Raw genomic sequence first — 16,179 nt, forward strand, 5'->3', positions numbered from 1 at the left:
ATGCTACCTTCGTTGGAAATGAGATTACGTAGCACTTTTACTGTTCATAGAGGCAGTGTGCTCATCAATCAGATATGCCCAATTTATTTTCTGTTTTGGGGGCAGGACTTGGGAAATTTGCCCAAGAATTAGGCCTACGTGCCAAGCCAAATTAAAGTGGTGTTCCATGTCCTGTCTACACCCTTGCCTGAACACCTGCTGGTTGTATGATACTACTGTTTGGATACAAAGACCCATGGTCTACTGCTGGTGGAATTCTTAGTCCCTGATTAATCCTGCTTCCTCTAAAACACCAAATCAGTTTATGCTGATTAGCCATAGCACAGATTAAATCCTCTTGTGTTGGGCTGCCCTAGTGAAATGATGTTGCCTCCAATATATTTATGATAGACAGCCCCTAAAATAATTTATGCTGACCCTCACACAATGCTGTCTGCTGTGGTGGTGGAGGCTAAAGCTTCGCTCTCCTAGACCGGACTCCGGGCTCCTCACAATAAGGATCAGCAAGCTGAGGAGCAGGAAGGCTCTGACTAATTTTGAAGTCCAGGAGTGGTGTTCACACCCGTCTGTCACTTTAGCAGGGACTTTGGTGTGTGGATTATGGGTACCACCACCCTAGCAATGACTCACTGCTGTAGTTGTGACATGACAGCAACAGTCCCTCCCTCCTGAATCTGTTGCTGAGGGACAGAAGGCCCCGACACGCACATGTGCGCACACATGGCTGTCTGCTTGTGTGGAGGGGGTCCTTTCATTTCCAGTAGGGAAATGAGTCACCATGTGTACAGACTCTGCCCCAGCCAATCTACTCCCAACAACAGAAGTCACCACATTACCGCCCAGCAGAAGCAGTAACACTGGAGCTGTTTCTTTTGCTGATTTGGGCAGACTCCACTGCATTTGTTATACCGGGCTTGCATTTGGAAAGCTGCTTCCTTTAGCCATGAAGGCTAGAAACATTGTTTTGAAATGAAAGCTTGAATTATTCAGAAGCTAATGGCCCTAGCTAGGGAAATATTCCTGTTCGCTCCAAGTAGGGGCATTTTCAAGCACTGTGTGGCAGTGTCACGTTAACACTAGCTCCCATTTCAAAAATACAGTTTTGTCTATATCTCTTTACCTATGCCATGAGTTTTGACAAGACTTCTAGTATTTTCCCACAGCAAAAGATGAAAAATGCTTTTTAAGAAAATGACTCTGGAAACCATAAAAAATTTATAGGGATCTTGGTGAAACTACCTTAAACTTTTTTTTTAAATTGACTAGATTTTGGTTGATACTGTGCCTTAAAGTTTGTTTCCTCCATATTTGAAAAAGTGGTAAACATGCTGCCTGAAGGTAGAGTAAGATTTTGTTTTTTAAATACTGGAGGCAAAGGGGTGGTTGAATACAGTACACTGGGTCCTTCTTTTTGCATATTTGAAATAGCAGTACAAAGTAAAGCTTATGGTGGGAAAAGCAGTCTTGTAAAGCTTATGCTGGAAGAGATACTTTTTAAGGTGTGTGTGTGTGTTCTGATGATTTGGGAAGGTTGTAAAAAAGAAATAACTTCTGCAAAGGTAGGACACACATAGTTTTAGATCCTTGGTGAAGGCAACCTGATACAATCATAGAATATTCGGGTTGGAAAAGACCTCAGGAGGTCATCTAGTCCAATCTCCTGCTCAAAGCAGAACCAACACCAACTAAATCATCCCAGCCAGGGCTTTATCAAGCCAGGCCTTAAAAACCTCCAAGGATTGAGATTCCACCTCCTCCCTAGGTAACCCATTCCAGTTCTTCACCACTTTCCTAGTGAAATAGTGTTTCCTAATATCCAACCTAGACCTCCCCCATTGCAACTTGAGACCATTGCTCCTTGTTCTGTCATCTGCCACCACTGAACAGCCTAGCTCCATCCTCCCTTGGAACCCCCCTTCAGGTAGTTGAAGGCTATCAAATCCCCCCTCACTCTTCTCTTCTGCAGACTAAATAACCCCAGATACCCTCAGCCTCTCCTCGTAAGTCATGTGCCACAGCCACCTAATCATTTTTGTTGCCCTCTGCTGGACTCTCCAATTTGTCCACATCCCTTCTGTAGTGGGAGGACCAAAACTGGACTCAATACTCCAGGTGTGGCCTCACCAGTGCCGAAGAGAGGGGAATAATCACTTCCCTCAATCCGCTGGATATACTCCTACTATAATAATAATATATATATTATAATAATAATGCAGCCCAGTATGCCATTGGCCTTCTTGGCAACAAGGGCACACTGTTGACTCATATCCAGCTTCTTGTCCACTGTAATTCCCAGGTCCTTTTCTGCAGTACTGCTGCTTAGCTAGTCAGTCCCCAGCCTGTAGCAGTGCATGGGATTCTTCCTTCTTAAGTGCAGGAAGCAAACTTTGATTTCCATGTTGGTTTTTCTGCATGGTTGTTAGAAAAGTCACATTGTCTTGCACTGTGTATCTACACTGAACTTTTCAATCTCCTTTTGTTGCACTGCGACAGTATGCATCTGTGTGTGTGGCAACAAAATGGTGGGATCCATAGCATTGACTAAGAGCTGGTATTTTACCACCATGTTATCCAATGCTGCTCAAAGCAAGTCTAGTCAAAACCACGGTAAATGCATGCACCCTGTCTATTAACTCTCCAAGTACTTCCGTCACCACTAGAACTGCACAGGTGGTTAAGCAACAGGGGAATACTTGCTGCAAACTGCTAGTGTAGACAAGGCCCTAATGACATGTCACTATTTCTTATATAAGCATCTGCTAAATACTTATCCTTATGATGGAGGGTCAGGAAGGAGGCAAAATGGGTCAGTTGATTCTAAGTAAATATTCAGTTTTTTAAATGGTGTTCTTTAAACCTAGATAGGCAGCATATGGAAAACAAGCTAAAATATTTCTTCACATACACTGCGGAAGAGAAGTTATATGAATATGTATCTTGTGTGGTATTGAGCAATGTGCCTCTATTGCCGATTTTTAGTGGGACTTGGATAACCAATAAATAAAATAAGATGGCTGCAAACGTGACAGATTCTGCTGTCTCAAACTGACTGATTTGTTGACTTACTGTAGTGGCAGTCCATATATTAACCTAAGGCTTAAAAAAAAAAGCCAAACAAACCCCAAGGTTTTTCAGAAGCAACTTTGAAGGATGCAATTGAGTAGAATTTCAACAATTCACAATGCTGACTTTCAGCCATTATGAAAGCAGGAAGTGTATTTCTAACACTCAATTGTTCCAGTCAAAAGAACATCCCCCACTGCCATATGTGGTAAGGGTTTGTCACTATCCCGCAAACCACTTCTGTGATAAAGTGAATAAGCAAAATTAGTCTATGCAGAATTTCTAACTAGAATGGAACTTAGTTTTACAGAGCCTTTAGAATGATTTGTCTTATTTTTAAAGAACTGCATGCGAATTTCCAATTGCCTTTTAAAAATATACTTGTCAAAAATTGTGACTTGTATAGTGCATATAAATGAAGGGCTTGTAACACCAGAACTGCCAGTAGAGTGCATGTGAGTGCTGTGCAAGATCCATGCTGTCTGTGAAAGCACAGACTTTTGATCTCTAACATCTCTGCAGTTTCATCTCTGAAATTTTCAGGGAAGTAATTTGGCATTCTTACTGATTTTTGTCCCAAAATACATGCTGTATATTGTGAACAGTTTTAATTAGCATAAAGCCTATTCCTCTGATAGCTCTTCCTGGATGTCTTGCCATCAACTTAAACTTGGTCCAGACTGAATTCTCTTCCCTCTCACTGCCCACATCCTCCTGTTTTCCTCTGCCCTGTAACCTGGAAATTCTCCAACTCCCACCTCCCTTACATCACACGTTCAGGCTATATCCTAACTTTATGTTCTGCCAAAGCTTTTCCAAGACCTTACATTTTCTTTGTGGCTCTACAGCTAAATCTTTAGTGCAGGTTCTGTCTCCCGTCTGGACTACAACATCCTTCTCTTTGGTCTCAGACATGTTAATCTTCCTCTTTATAGTCCATTCAAAACTCAGCAGCTAAATTCCTCTTCTGATCCTGCTTTTCTGACTGTTACCCCCATAATTGAATGCCTCCACTGAATCCTTCTTTTCCAAAGAATGAAGTACAAGTTTCTTTCTTTGCCTTTAAAGGCTTTTATAACTCTGCCCCCCCCCCCTTATTTATCTGTTGGTTCTTGTGTGTATTCATCCACATGACAGAAGTCCATCTTGAGACTACTCCATTAGTTCACTTCTCATGTCTTTGCGCACTCTACCATGCTGCCCCATACATAGAATCATAGACTTTAAGGTCAGAAGGGACCATTATGATCATCTAGTCTGACTTCCTGCACAACACAGGCCACAGAATCTCTCCCATCCACTCACTCCTGTAACAAACCCCTAACCTATGTCTGAGCTATTGAAGTCCTCAAATCATGGTTTAAAGACTTCAAGGTGCAGAGTATCCTCCAGCAAGTGACCCATACCCCGTGCTGCAGAGGAAAGCGAAGAACCCCCTGGCAATCGGCTAAACCCTGAGCATGTGGGCAAGACTCACCAGCCAGACACCCAGGAAAGAATTCTCTGTAGTAACTCAGATCCCACTCCATCTAACATCCCATCACAGGCCATTGGGCATATTTGCTGCTAATAGTCAAAGATCAATTAATTGCCAAAATTAGGCTATCCCGACATATCATCCCCTCCATAAACTTATCAAGCTTAGTCTTGAAGCCAGATGTCTTTTGCCCCCACTGCTCCCCTTGGAAGGCTGTTCCAGAACTTCACTCCTCTGATGGTTAGAAACCTGCGTTTAATTTCAAGTCTAAACTTCCTGATGGCCAGTTTATATCAGTTTGTTGTGTCCTCATTGGTACTGAGCTTAAATAATTCCTCTCCCTCCCTGGTGTTTATCCCTCTGATATATTTATAGAGAGCAATCATATCTCCCCTCATCATTCTTTTGGTTAAGCTAAACAAGCTAAGCTCTTTGAGTCTCCTTTCATAAGACAGGTTTTCCGTTCCTCAGATCATCCTAGTAGCCCTTCTCTGTACCTGTTCCAGTTTGAATTCATCCTTCTTAAACCTGGGAGACCAGAACTGCACACAGTATTCCAGGTGAGGTCTCACCAGTGCCTTGTATAACAGTAGTAACACCTCCTTATCTCTACTGGAAATACTTCGCCTGATGGATCCCAAGACCGTATTAGCTTTTTTCATGGCCATATCACATTGGCGGCTCATAGTCATCCTGTGATCAACCAATACGCCGAGGTCCTTCTCCTCCTCTGTTACTTCCAACTGATGTGTCCCCAGCTGATAACAAAAATTCTTGCTGTTAATCCCTAAATGCATGACTTTTCACTATTAAATTTTATCCTATTACAATTACTCCAGTTTACAAGGTCATCCAGATCTTCCTGTATGATATCCCGGTCCTTCTCTGTATTGGCAATACCCCCCAGCTTTGTGTTATCTGCAGACTTTATTAGCACATTCCCACTTTTTGTGCCAAGGTGAGTAATAAAAAGATTAAATAAGATTGGTCCCAAAACCGATCCCTGAAGAACTCCACTGGTAACCTCCCTCCAGCCTGACAGTTCACCTTTCAGTAGGACCTGTTGTAGTCTCCCCTTTAACCAGTTCCTTATCCACCTTTCAATGTTCATATTGATCCCCATCTTTTCCAATTTAGCCTGCTAATTCTCCATGTGGAACCATATGAAATGCCTTACTGAAATCAGGGTAAATTAGATCCACTGCGTTTCCTTTGTCTAAAAAATCAGTTACCTTCTCAAAGACGGAGATCAGGTTGGTTTGGCACGATCTACCTTTTGTAAAACCATGTTGTTGTATTGACCTCAATGTCCTTAACTACTTACTCCTTCAAAATTTTTTCCAAGACCTTGCATACTACCAATGTCAAACTAACAGGTCTGTAGTTACCTGGATCACATGTTTTTTTTTCCTTTCTTAAAAATAGGATCTATGTTAGCAATTCTCCAGTCATACAGTACAACCCCTGAGTTTACAGATTCATTAAAAATTCTTGCTAATGGGCTTGCAATTTCATGTGCCAGTTCCTTTAATATTCTTGGATGAAGATTATGTGGGCCCCCCAATTTAGTCCCATTAAGCTGTTCGAGTTTGGCTTCTACTTCGGATGTGGTAATATTTACCTCCATATCCTCATTCCCATTTGTCATCCTACCATTATCCCTCCTTATTAAACTCCTCATTAAAGACTGGGGCAAAGTATTTGTTTAGATATTGGGCCATGCCTCGATTATCCTTAGCCTCCACTCCATCCTCAGTGTTTAGCAGTCCCACTTCTTTCTTTCTTTCTTTGTTTTTCTTATTTATATGGCTATAGAAATTGGTTTTACTATTGGTTTTAATTCCCTTTGCAGGTCCAACTCTACATGGCTTTTGGCCTTTCTCACTTTATCCCTACATGTTCTGACCTCCCATAAGGTAGCTTTCCTTGCTGATCCCTCCCATCTTCCACTCCTTGTAGGCTTTTTTGCTTTTTCTTAATCATCTCTCTTAGATGCTTGCTCATCCAGCTTGGTCTACAACTCCTGCCTATGAACTTTTTCCCCTTTCTTGGGATGCAGGATTCTGATAGTTTCTGCAACTTTGACTTTAAGTAATTCCAGGCCTCCTCCTGCCTTGAGAGCCACAAGTTCTTCAGTCCAATTCACTTCCATAACTAATTTCCTTAATTTTTTAAAGTTATCCCTTTTGAAATCAAAAACCCTAGTCGCAGATCTGTTTTTGTTTATCCTTCCGTTCAGTTTGAACTGAATTAGCTCATGATTGCTCGAAAAAAGGTTGTCCCCTATAACCGTTTCTTCTATGAGGTCCTCACTACTCCACCAAAACCAAATCTAAAATGGCATCCCCTCTTGTTGGTTCAGCAACTACTTGGTGAAGGAATCAATCAGCTATTGCATTCAAGAAAATCTGAGCCCTATTATTATTACTAGCACTTGTCCTCCAGTCTATATCTGGGAAGTTAGTCCCCCATGATCACACAATTCCCATTAGTATTTACTTCATTAAAAAAATTAAAGAGGTCTCTCTCCATATCCAAATCAGATCCTGGTGGTCTATAGCACACCCCAAGCACTGTCCCCGGGGAGGCTCTAATAGCTTTCTTCCCCCATGTGATTTTTGCCCAGACAGACTGTCTTATCCATTCCATCACTTATTTCTTTACAGTCTACCTCATCACTGATATACAATGCTACTCCACCACCTTTGCCTTTATTTCTGTCTTTCCTAAACAGCACATACCCTTCAATACCTGTACTCCAGTCATGACTACTATTCCATCATGTTTCTGTTATCCCTGTCCTATCTGGTTTCACTTCCTGCACCAGTAGCTCTAGTTCTTCCATTTTGTTATCTAGGCTCCTTGCATTGGTGTACAAACATCTTAATTTTGCTGTTTGGCTTCACTCGCATTCTTTACCCAATGAGGCACAGACATTCTACCGCCAGTATCAGCTATTAGACTGGTATCTACACTACCCTTTCTCCTAATGTCCATTCTCCTGTAGGAAAGGAAAGGCTGTATCCTTTCTTTCTTTGTTTTCTTCCCTCTCAGTGTTAAAATCCAGCTGGGAGATTTCCTGGGACATCTCCCAACCATCTTCCACCTAATACCTAGTTTAAAGCTCTCTTAATCAGTTGTGACCATCTCCGTCCTGGAAGTCTGTTTCCCTCCCTACTCAGGTGAAGTCCATCCTGAGAGAACAGTCCTCTGTCCATGAATGCTTCCCAGTGCCCATACATCCCAAGGCCCTCCTTATAGCACCACTGCCTGAGCCATCTGTTGATCATCATCATCATCTTGTCACACCTTTTGTTGCCCTTCTCTAGGAACCGGCAGAATCCCACTGAAGATGACCTGAGCCTCGATTTCCTTAAGCATCTTCCCCAGCCTGGTATAGTCTCCCTTGACACATTCCAGAGAGAATGTAGCCGTATCTTTTGTTCCCACATGGACAATCAGTGGATTCTTTCCTGCTCCCGTTAGGATCCTCTTCAGCCTCAGGTCCACATCCCGTATCTTAGTACCCGGCAGACAGCACACCCTTCTGTTTTCTGGATCAGTTCTGGTTACAGGCCTGTCTATTATTCTCCGTAAGGAGTCCCCAATCATGTAGACCTGCCTCTTCCTGGTGATGGTGCGATTCTCCAGTCTATCCCCTGTTCCCTTTGGCTGCAAGTCCTCTCGATTCCTGTTCTCCCTTGCAATCCTCTGAACCCATCCTATGTTCTCCTGGGGCTCATATTTGGTGGTGGTATCTCCATTGACTCTTCCCCTCTTCCTATAGGACGAGCTGCTCTTCTCTTCTTCCTTGCCCTCTCACCTTCAGTGACCACCTGCTGTGCCCCTTCATTTTCCAACTCCGCAAACCTGTTCCTGAGCTCTATATTTCTCCTTCACTAGCCCGTCTTTTCCTCTGCCTGGTTCTCTTAGTCACATGCTTCCACTGTCCACTTTCCTCACCCAGCAGTCTCCCCTCAGAGTTCTTTGGTCCTGCTTCCATCTGCAGTCTGAGCTTTTCCCTTCAGCGTTCTCATGCCTTTGCTCCATCATCTGCTCGAACCCCCTTCTAAACTCAACCAGTTTCACCTGCGTCTCCAATCCTCGGATCTTTTCTTCCATCAGCTCTGTCAGACGGCAGTTCATGCAGACTAAACTCTTTTTCAGGTACCCCTTCTAGGATCATGTGTATGCCGCGGCTTCCACATCCAGTCATCTTCCACTGCTTGGGTCACTACCACTGCTGCCTCTATCTGTCATAGCCTTCCCACCGAAATCCTGTTAGTCTGGGAAACACAAAACAAACCAAAACACCACCACCCACAGCAAAACAAACGTCCAATGAGCACCACAACGCTGCCAGAACACCCCACACTCCCTTCAATAGCCTGTCTGTTCCTCTGCCTGGTTCTCCTAGTCTTCCCTACAAACTCCCCTTGAGAACTCACACTCAGACTCCCCTGTTTACATCTCTGTTTGCTGTCTTCTGTGCTGCTGCAGCTGTCTGCGCTGCTGCGTGACTGGCTGGCTACCTTTATAGGACTCCTAATCAGAGAAGCCCTGCCCCCTAATCTGGGCTCAGCTTCTCTCCCAGCACACTGCCCCTACCAGCCTCTACAAATACAAATACCTACAAATACGCTGAAGGCCTTTCTTCTTCTTCTTCTTCTTCTTCTTCTTCTTCAAGTGATTGCTCATATCTATTCCAATTAAGTGTATGCACGCTGCGTGCAGTCGTCAAAGTTTTTCCCCTAGCAGCACCCGTCGGGTCAGCTGTGGAGCCCCCTGGAGTGGCGCCTTCATGGTGCTCGATATATGATCCTGCTGACCCTGTGCCTCTTCAGTTCCTTCTTACCACCAGTGACAGTCATTGGAACTGTGGTGTCTTGCTTTGCAAGCTCTCCACGTTTCCCTAGCTTCTGATTCAGACTTGTTTGTATTTTGTAGTTGATTAGTTTTTAGTTAGTTCTTAGTTATAGTAGTTAGTTAGCTGTTGGGCTGAGGGGTTTACCCTCCACACCAACTGTGTTCTTCTTGAGGGACTTGCATACTTAAGTCCCAGGGGTTCAAGCCCTGCAACAAGCCCATGGCAACATTGCTTAGGGTCTGGGGGAAGCACGCCAAGTGGACAAGTGCAGGATTTGTAAAGGGTTTCTCCCCAGAACAAAAAGGAGCGAGACTGTCGCCTCAAGCAGCTCCTTATGGAGGTGGCACTTAAACTGCAATCTACATTGGGGCGGCAAGACCCAGCACCAAGCTCATCAGTGCACAGCGCCCCGACGGCAGTGGTAGAAGCGGCACTGCAGGAAAACTCTGGGATAGACCGGCGCCAAAACCAGCCGGATCGACCCGGCACCAGTCCCATTCCCTGACGCAGAAGCGGCACCAGAAGCAGGGGAGGAGTGGCTCTCCGACTTGGAGACCCACTCTGTTGGATCTGGCCAATAGGGCGCATCCCAAAGAGGAGCATCCAGGGCTGGATACTTCGGGGTCGGCACCGTTGACTTCGGCCCCGCAAGGGGGACCATTTAGTCCAGTGCCGTTGGACTTCCCGAGCCAGGTCATTGAGGAGGTATCCTCACCAGATACCTTTGAGGCCACGAGGGACCTCATTGCCATAACGGCACTGCAGTCCCCGGTCCTTTGAGCCAAGCCTCCAGTACCACAAGGCACTGTCTCGAGGCAAACTGGCGATGCTCCATCCCTCTGCAGCGCCGATCCCTATCATACAGCAGGTACTGCTCCCAGCGCTGGTCATCCTGGCACCGGTCAGCATCCCTGCACAGATCCTGATTGTGGCACCGCTCCCCAGCCTCGCGGAGAAAGGGTCTAGATACTCAGAGCGGGGCCAGCACCGGTTGGGCAATGGAAGGCCTGAGGTGGGGGCAGGGCCATGGCCTGCACAGTGGCAGGGACCAGCACAGTGGCCATTTTGGACCCCATGGATCTACCACCAGGCCCAGGGGACCCACTCCAAGGGTTCCCGTTTGGCAACCTGTGAACCACGGGTGCCGGAGGCATCAGCCAGTCGCCCCACCCTTAGGGGTGCCAAGGAGGTGCCGGTCACTCTGCCTCCCCTGGAACCAACCCCAGTTCCTGAGCCTGACTCAGGTGAGGTTGGCCCCTACTGAGAGGCAGAACAGGAGGCCCCTGGAGACCGAGAGGGTCAGGAGGACCCTGTTCCCCCCCCCCCCCCCATTAGCCTCCTTGTCATTCTCCCTGGGCGAGGTGGTTGCAGGCACCTCATTCTCTGGACTGTCCCCCATAGACAGCCATGCCTACCAGGACCTCCTTCGCAGGGTAGCACAAAATATGGGCTTGCGGAGGCCGAGGAGGTGAAGTCGGAGGACCAGATGGTTGACATCCTGGCCCTGGAAGGCCCGTTGAGGGTGGCTCTACCCCCCATCAAGACTATACAGGCCAATGCTAAGACCATTTGGCAGACCCCAACCTCCATCCCTCCCACCACGAAGGGTGTGGAGAGTAGGATTTTGTCCTAAGGGGTATGAATACCTCTTCACACGCCCACAGAATTGGTCATTGAGGATGGCTGCGGTAAACTAAAAGGAGTGGCAGGGACAACAAGCCCCAGCACCTAAGTCCAAGGATGCCAAGTGCCTAGATTTATTTGGGTGCAAAGTGTATTCTACGGGGGGAGTGCAACTACTGAATTGCCTGCTGGTTGGCAGTCCTGAGCTACAACTTCAATTTCTGGAACTTGATGCTCAAGTTTAAGGAGCTAGTGCCAACAGAGTACAGGGAGGAGTTCGGAGTGATAGTGGAGGAGGGCAAGGCAGTGGCATGGACCTCTTTACAGGCCTCACAGGACACTGCAGACTCAGCGGCATGCACCTTGTCCTCTGATATTGCCATGAGGTGTAGCTCATGGCTGGAGGACTCCTGGCTGAGGTTCAACAGACCGTGCAGAACCTGCCTTTTGATGGTGCAGGTCTGTTTGTACAGCAGACTGACTAGGCTGCATAGCCTAAAGGACTACAAGGCTACCATGATATCCTTGGGTATATAAACCTGGCAACCCAACATAAACATTTCAAGCTGCAGCAGCAGTCCTGTCCTCCTTGACTGAGGCAGGACTTTTATAGGAGGAGTAGCAGCAATGGCAGACAAAAGCCTTCAAACCCCCTTCTCCCCAACCCCCCCGGCGGGGCCGGGCCCGACTAAACCATCGTTGGATTAAAAGCAGGCCTTTTGAAGGTGCGTCTTTCTTGAATAATCTGTCCCACTTCTACCGTGCTTGGTCCCAAATAACTTCAGACCACTGGATTCTCCATATGGTAGAAGTGGGATATTCTCTCCAATTCTGCTCCTACCCTCCCTCCCACCTCCTTTCCCCATCCCTCTTCAGGGACCCTTCTCATGAGCAACTCCTTATCCAGGAGGTGCAGGCACACATCACCATGGGAGCGGTGGAGGAGGTTTCTCGGGAGCTAAGGGGAAAGGGATTCTATTCCCAATAGTTCCTAATCCCCAAAGCCAAGAGGGGTCTCAGACCCATTCTAGATCTATGAGGACTCAACAAGTTCATGGTAAAGTTGAAATTCCACATGGTCTCCCTGGGCACCATTATTCACTCTCTGGATCCAGGAGACTGGTATGGCGCCCTCAACATGAAAGACACGTATTTCCATATAGCTATTCGGCTTGCACACAGGTGATTCCTACTCTTCATGGTTGACCACAATTATTATAAATTCATGGTCCTTCCATTGGGCCTCTCAACAGCCCCCCCCCCGAGCATTCACCAAGTGCATGTTGGTCGTGGCCACTTTCCTCCATCGGAGGCAGGTCCTCGACGACTGGCTGCTCAGGGGCCGCACCAGGGGGAAGGAGGAGCCTCAAGTCCGATTGGTCAGATCCACATTCAAGAGACTGGGTCTCCTCAACTTGTTCAAGTCAACCTTGGTACCAACCCAAAGCATAGAATTAATTGGGGCGGTGTTAAACTCTGTTCAGGCAAGAGCATTTTTGCCAGAGTCCCGATTCCAAGCCATGATGGACATGGTTCAAGGCCTCAGGCGGTACCCAACCTCTACAGCAAGGGGAAGCTGGAGTCTCCTCGGCACCATGGCAGCTTGCGCTTAACGTGACCTGGTATGCCAGACTGAGGCTCCAGCCTCTACAGCCATGGCTCGCTTCGGCCTCTCCCAGGATGCAATAGCGTGAACTTAGTGGTTACTGTGCCAGGGCAGGTTCTCAAGTCCCTTCAATGGTGACTTGACCCTCAGACAATGTGTGAAGAAGTCCCCTTCAACAGCTCTCAGCCTTCCTTGTCCCTAGTATTGGAAGCGTCAGCTCTGATACAGGGTGTGCATTTGGGAGACTTCCAAACACAGCGTCTTTGGTTGCAGGATGAGCTCTCCCTCCATATCAACATCAAGGAGCTGAGGGCAGTGCAGCTAGCATGCCAGACCTTTCAGGCCCAACTACAAGGTCTTTGCCTAGCAGTTCTGACAACATACTGCCATGTTTTACATCAACAAGCAGGGTGGAGCCCGGTCCTTTCCCCTATGTCAGGAAGCCCTCCGTCTGTGGGAGTTCTGCATAGCCCACTCATTCACCTGGAAGCATCCTATCTACCAGGAGTTCAGAATGCACTGGTGGACCACCTCAGCAGGTCCTTCCGCAGTCATGAGTGGTCCATCCAGATGTCATACACCTCATATTCCAAAGGTGGGGGTTTCCCCAGGTCGATCTGTTCGCCACTCGGAACAAAGTGTCCAAATGTTCTGCGCCTTCCAGAGACACCGCCCAGGCTCAATCACGGACGCATTCCTGCTACCCTGGCTGCCTGCTCTATGCCTTTCCCCCATTCCCTCTCGTGCAAAAGGTCCTACTCACAGTCCGCAGGGATAGGGCAGAGAATTCTGGTAGCACCAGCATGCCTCGATAACATTGTTACACCACACTCCTGGAACTGTCAGTGGATGCCCTGGACATGTTGCCTCTCCTCCCCGACCTGATCACTCAGGAACATAATCGTCTTCATCACCCTGACCTGCAGTCCCTCCACCTCACGGCTTGGAAGCTTCATGGCTGACCCCAGGGAGCTTCTGTGCTCAGAACAAGTAAGGGTGGTCCTACTTGGCAGCAGGAAGCCCTCCACTAGAGCCATATATCTGGCAAAGTGGAAAAGATATACTTGTTGATGTGACCAGCATCGTACACCCCCTCTTCAGACACCTCTCACCTTAGAGTACCTTCTGCACCTTCTCCAGGGGCCCCATTCGCCTGGAGAGGACTAGGTTAAGGTCCCACGCAGGGACAGACTGTCTGATCTGGGGATGTAGGCGTTCCAGAGCCTTGAGGAACCAGCCAACCACAGGGTTGGCGAAGACTGAGGGTCCAGACCCTCCTGGGTGGAAGGCCGAGATAGCAGCGAGGTGCACCTGAAACAGTAAGGCCTGGCAGTGTCCTCCATAAAGGTGCACCTCGCTGCTATCTCGGCCTTCCACCCAGGAGCATTGGACCCTCAGTCTTCGCCAACCCTGTGGTTGGCTGGTTCCTCAAGGGTCTGAAACACCTACATCCCCAGATCAGACAGTCTGTCCCTGCGTGGGACTTTAACCTAGTCCTCTCCAGGCGAATGGGGCCCCCATTTGAACCGCTGGCGACTTGCTCCCTTCTCTGTCGTGGAAGGTAGCCTTTCAGGTCACCATTACATCAGCAAGGAGGGTGTCTGAGGTAAAGGCCCTTACCTCAGACCCACCTTATATGGTTTTCCACAGGGATAAGGTGCAACTCACCTGGCCTTTCTTCCTAAGGTTGCTTCCACACTAGTCAGGACACTTTCCTGCATTTTTTATCCTAAGCCTCGTTCCAGTAGCCGTGAGCAGAGGCTGCACTCCCTGTATGTTCGGTGAGCACTATCCTTTTACATTGAGCGCACTAAACCATTCAGGAAGTCGAACCAGTTATTCATAGTGGTGGCAGACTGGATGAAAGGACTCCTGGTCTCATCTCCAAGAATATCTTCCTGGATCATGTCATGCATCCACAAATGCTACAAACTGGCCAAAATACCAGCCCCGGCTCTTATGGTACACTCCTCGAAGGCTCAGGCCTCATCAGTGGTGGTCCTGGCCCAGGTCCCGATACAAGAAATCTGCAGGGCAGCAAGTTGGTCCTCAATATATACATTCACGTCTCATTACGCCATCATCTGGCAGAGCGGTGCTCCAATCAGCGATTCCATAACTCCGTCCCTACCGCCTACTTAAGGCTTGGGTGTCACCTAATTGGAATTTATATTAGCAATCACTCGTCCTACTTCTGAAGTGATCAAGTTAGCTAGTGACGAAGTGAGTGTGAGGGAGGAAAGGAGGATAGAAAAAAGTTACTCACCTTCTCATAACTACTGTTCTTAGAGATGTGTTGCTCATATCCATTCCAAACACGCCCGCCTTCCCCTCTGTCGGAGTAACCGGCAAGAAGGAACTGAGGAGGCGCCAGATCTTCAGGGCCCTATATTGAGCTCCATGAAGGCACCACTCCAGAGGGCTCCGCAGCCAACCCAATGGGTACTGCTGGGGAAAAACTTTCTGATGACTGCACGCGGAGCATGCACACCTAAATGGAATGGGTATGAGCAACACATCTCGAAGAATAGTTACGAGAAGGTGAGTAACCATTTTTTTCAACATCTTTTCCTCCCTCAAATACTTCCTCAGACTTACTTCATCTAGCTAGCTAACTTGATCACTTCAGAAGTGGGATGGCATTTGGGACTATTTTTGAAATGTAACAAGTATATATTTTTGACTTTTATCTGTACCCTCCTTACCCTTGCATGTCTTAGACTGAAAGTTCTTTGGGGCAGGGACAGTCTTCATACATTGTGTTAATATACAAATTCCACTTTCGAGTTAATTAAATCATATCCGTGAATCCAAGTTGCTGGGGGTATGCACTGACCAGCTGTGTAGTACTAGTACTTTTCCATCGGCTGGCAATTTAATTGTGATTTATTTTTTTGGTAGGTTGTATTAAGAATAGTTGCATAACACATTTGACGTACCTCATCACCAAAAAACAGTAGTTGAAAACTTACTGAGGAATGGAGGTTGTTAGGAACCAAGGTATTGTTAAGCAAGACCAATGGTTCATAGGGTTCAGTTTACTGCTTCTGTCATCGGGCTATACTGATAGTAAAGAGAGCTTATTTTCTCCCTAGTTTTATAGTTGGTTATGCAACAACTTTGCCATGGGGGGGTTGATTTTTTTCATAGTATTAGACCAGTGGTTTTCAACACAGATCCCTGTATGTCCACAGACTGTCAACGATTTCCAAAGGGGTCTGCACCTCCATTCAAAATTTTTTAGGGGTCCACAGATGAAAAAAGGTTGAAAACCATGTACTAGACCATGCAGTCCAGATTATTCCATGTTATACATATACTAGTGGTTTTATCTTGTCTAGCTTTATATAGGCAAAACAAAGATTTCCCCCACTTTCTTTGGGAAACTGTTCCATAGTCTAATACATCTCTCTCAATGCCATTATTCCTAAAGTATGACTTTCTTATGCTAAGCAAGCTTTTACTTAAGTGTTTAAATTTAAATATTTACATACTTACGTTGTTCTTTATTTGGCACTTTTTATTTATTAATATAAAATATTC

The 16,179-nt window shown here is 46.7% G+C and overlaps 1 protein-coding gene across 9 annotated transcripts in view; it reads left to right on the forward strand.

Annotated features, from left to right (window-relative positions):
* Positions 1–16,179, forward strand: part of PTPN12 (protein tyrosine phosphatase non-receptor type 12) — a 151,628-nt gene that overhangs the window by 41,963 nt on the left and 93,486 nt on the right. The window contains exon 1 of one of the 9 annotated variants that reach the window (XM_043552096.1): positions 9,340–9,344. The exons of the other annotated variants lie outside the window; for them this stretch is intronic. Within the exon in view, the coding sequence (XP_043408031.1) occupies positions 9,342–9,344 (3 nt within the window). The 5' untranslated portion in view covers positions 9,340–9,341. Of the gene's footprint in view, positions 1–9,339; positions 9,345–16,179 lie in introns of those variants that run through there. 9 annotated transcript variants of the gene reach the window in all.

This window comes from Chelonia mydas, chromosome 1, assembly GCF_015237465.2.
Source record: "Chelonia mydas isolate rCheMyd1 chromosome 1, rCheMyd1.pri.v2, whole genome shotgun sequence".
NCBI classification, from domain to species: domain Eukaryota; kingdom Metazoa; phylum Chordata; order Testudines; family Cheloniidae; genus Chelonia; species Chelonia mydas.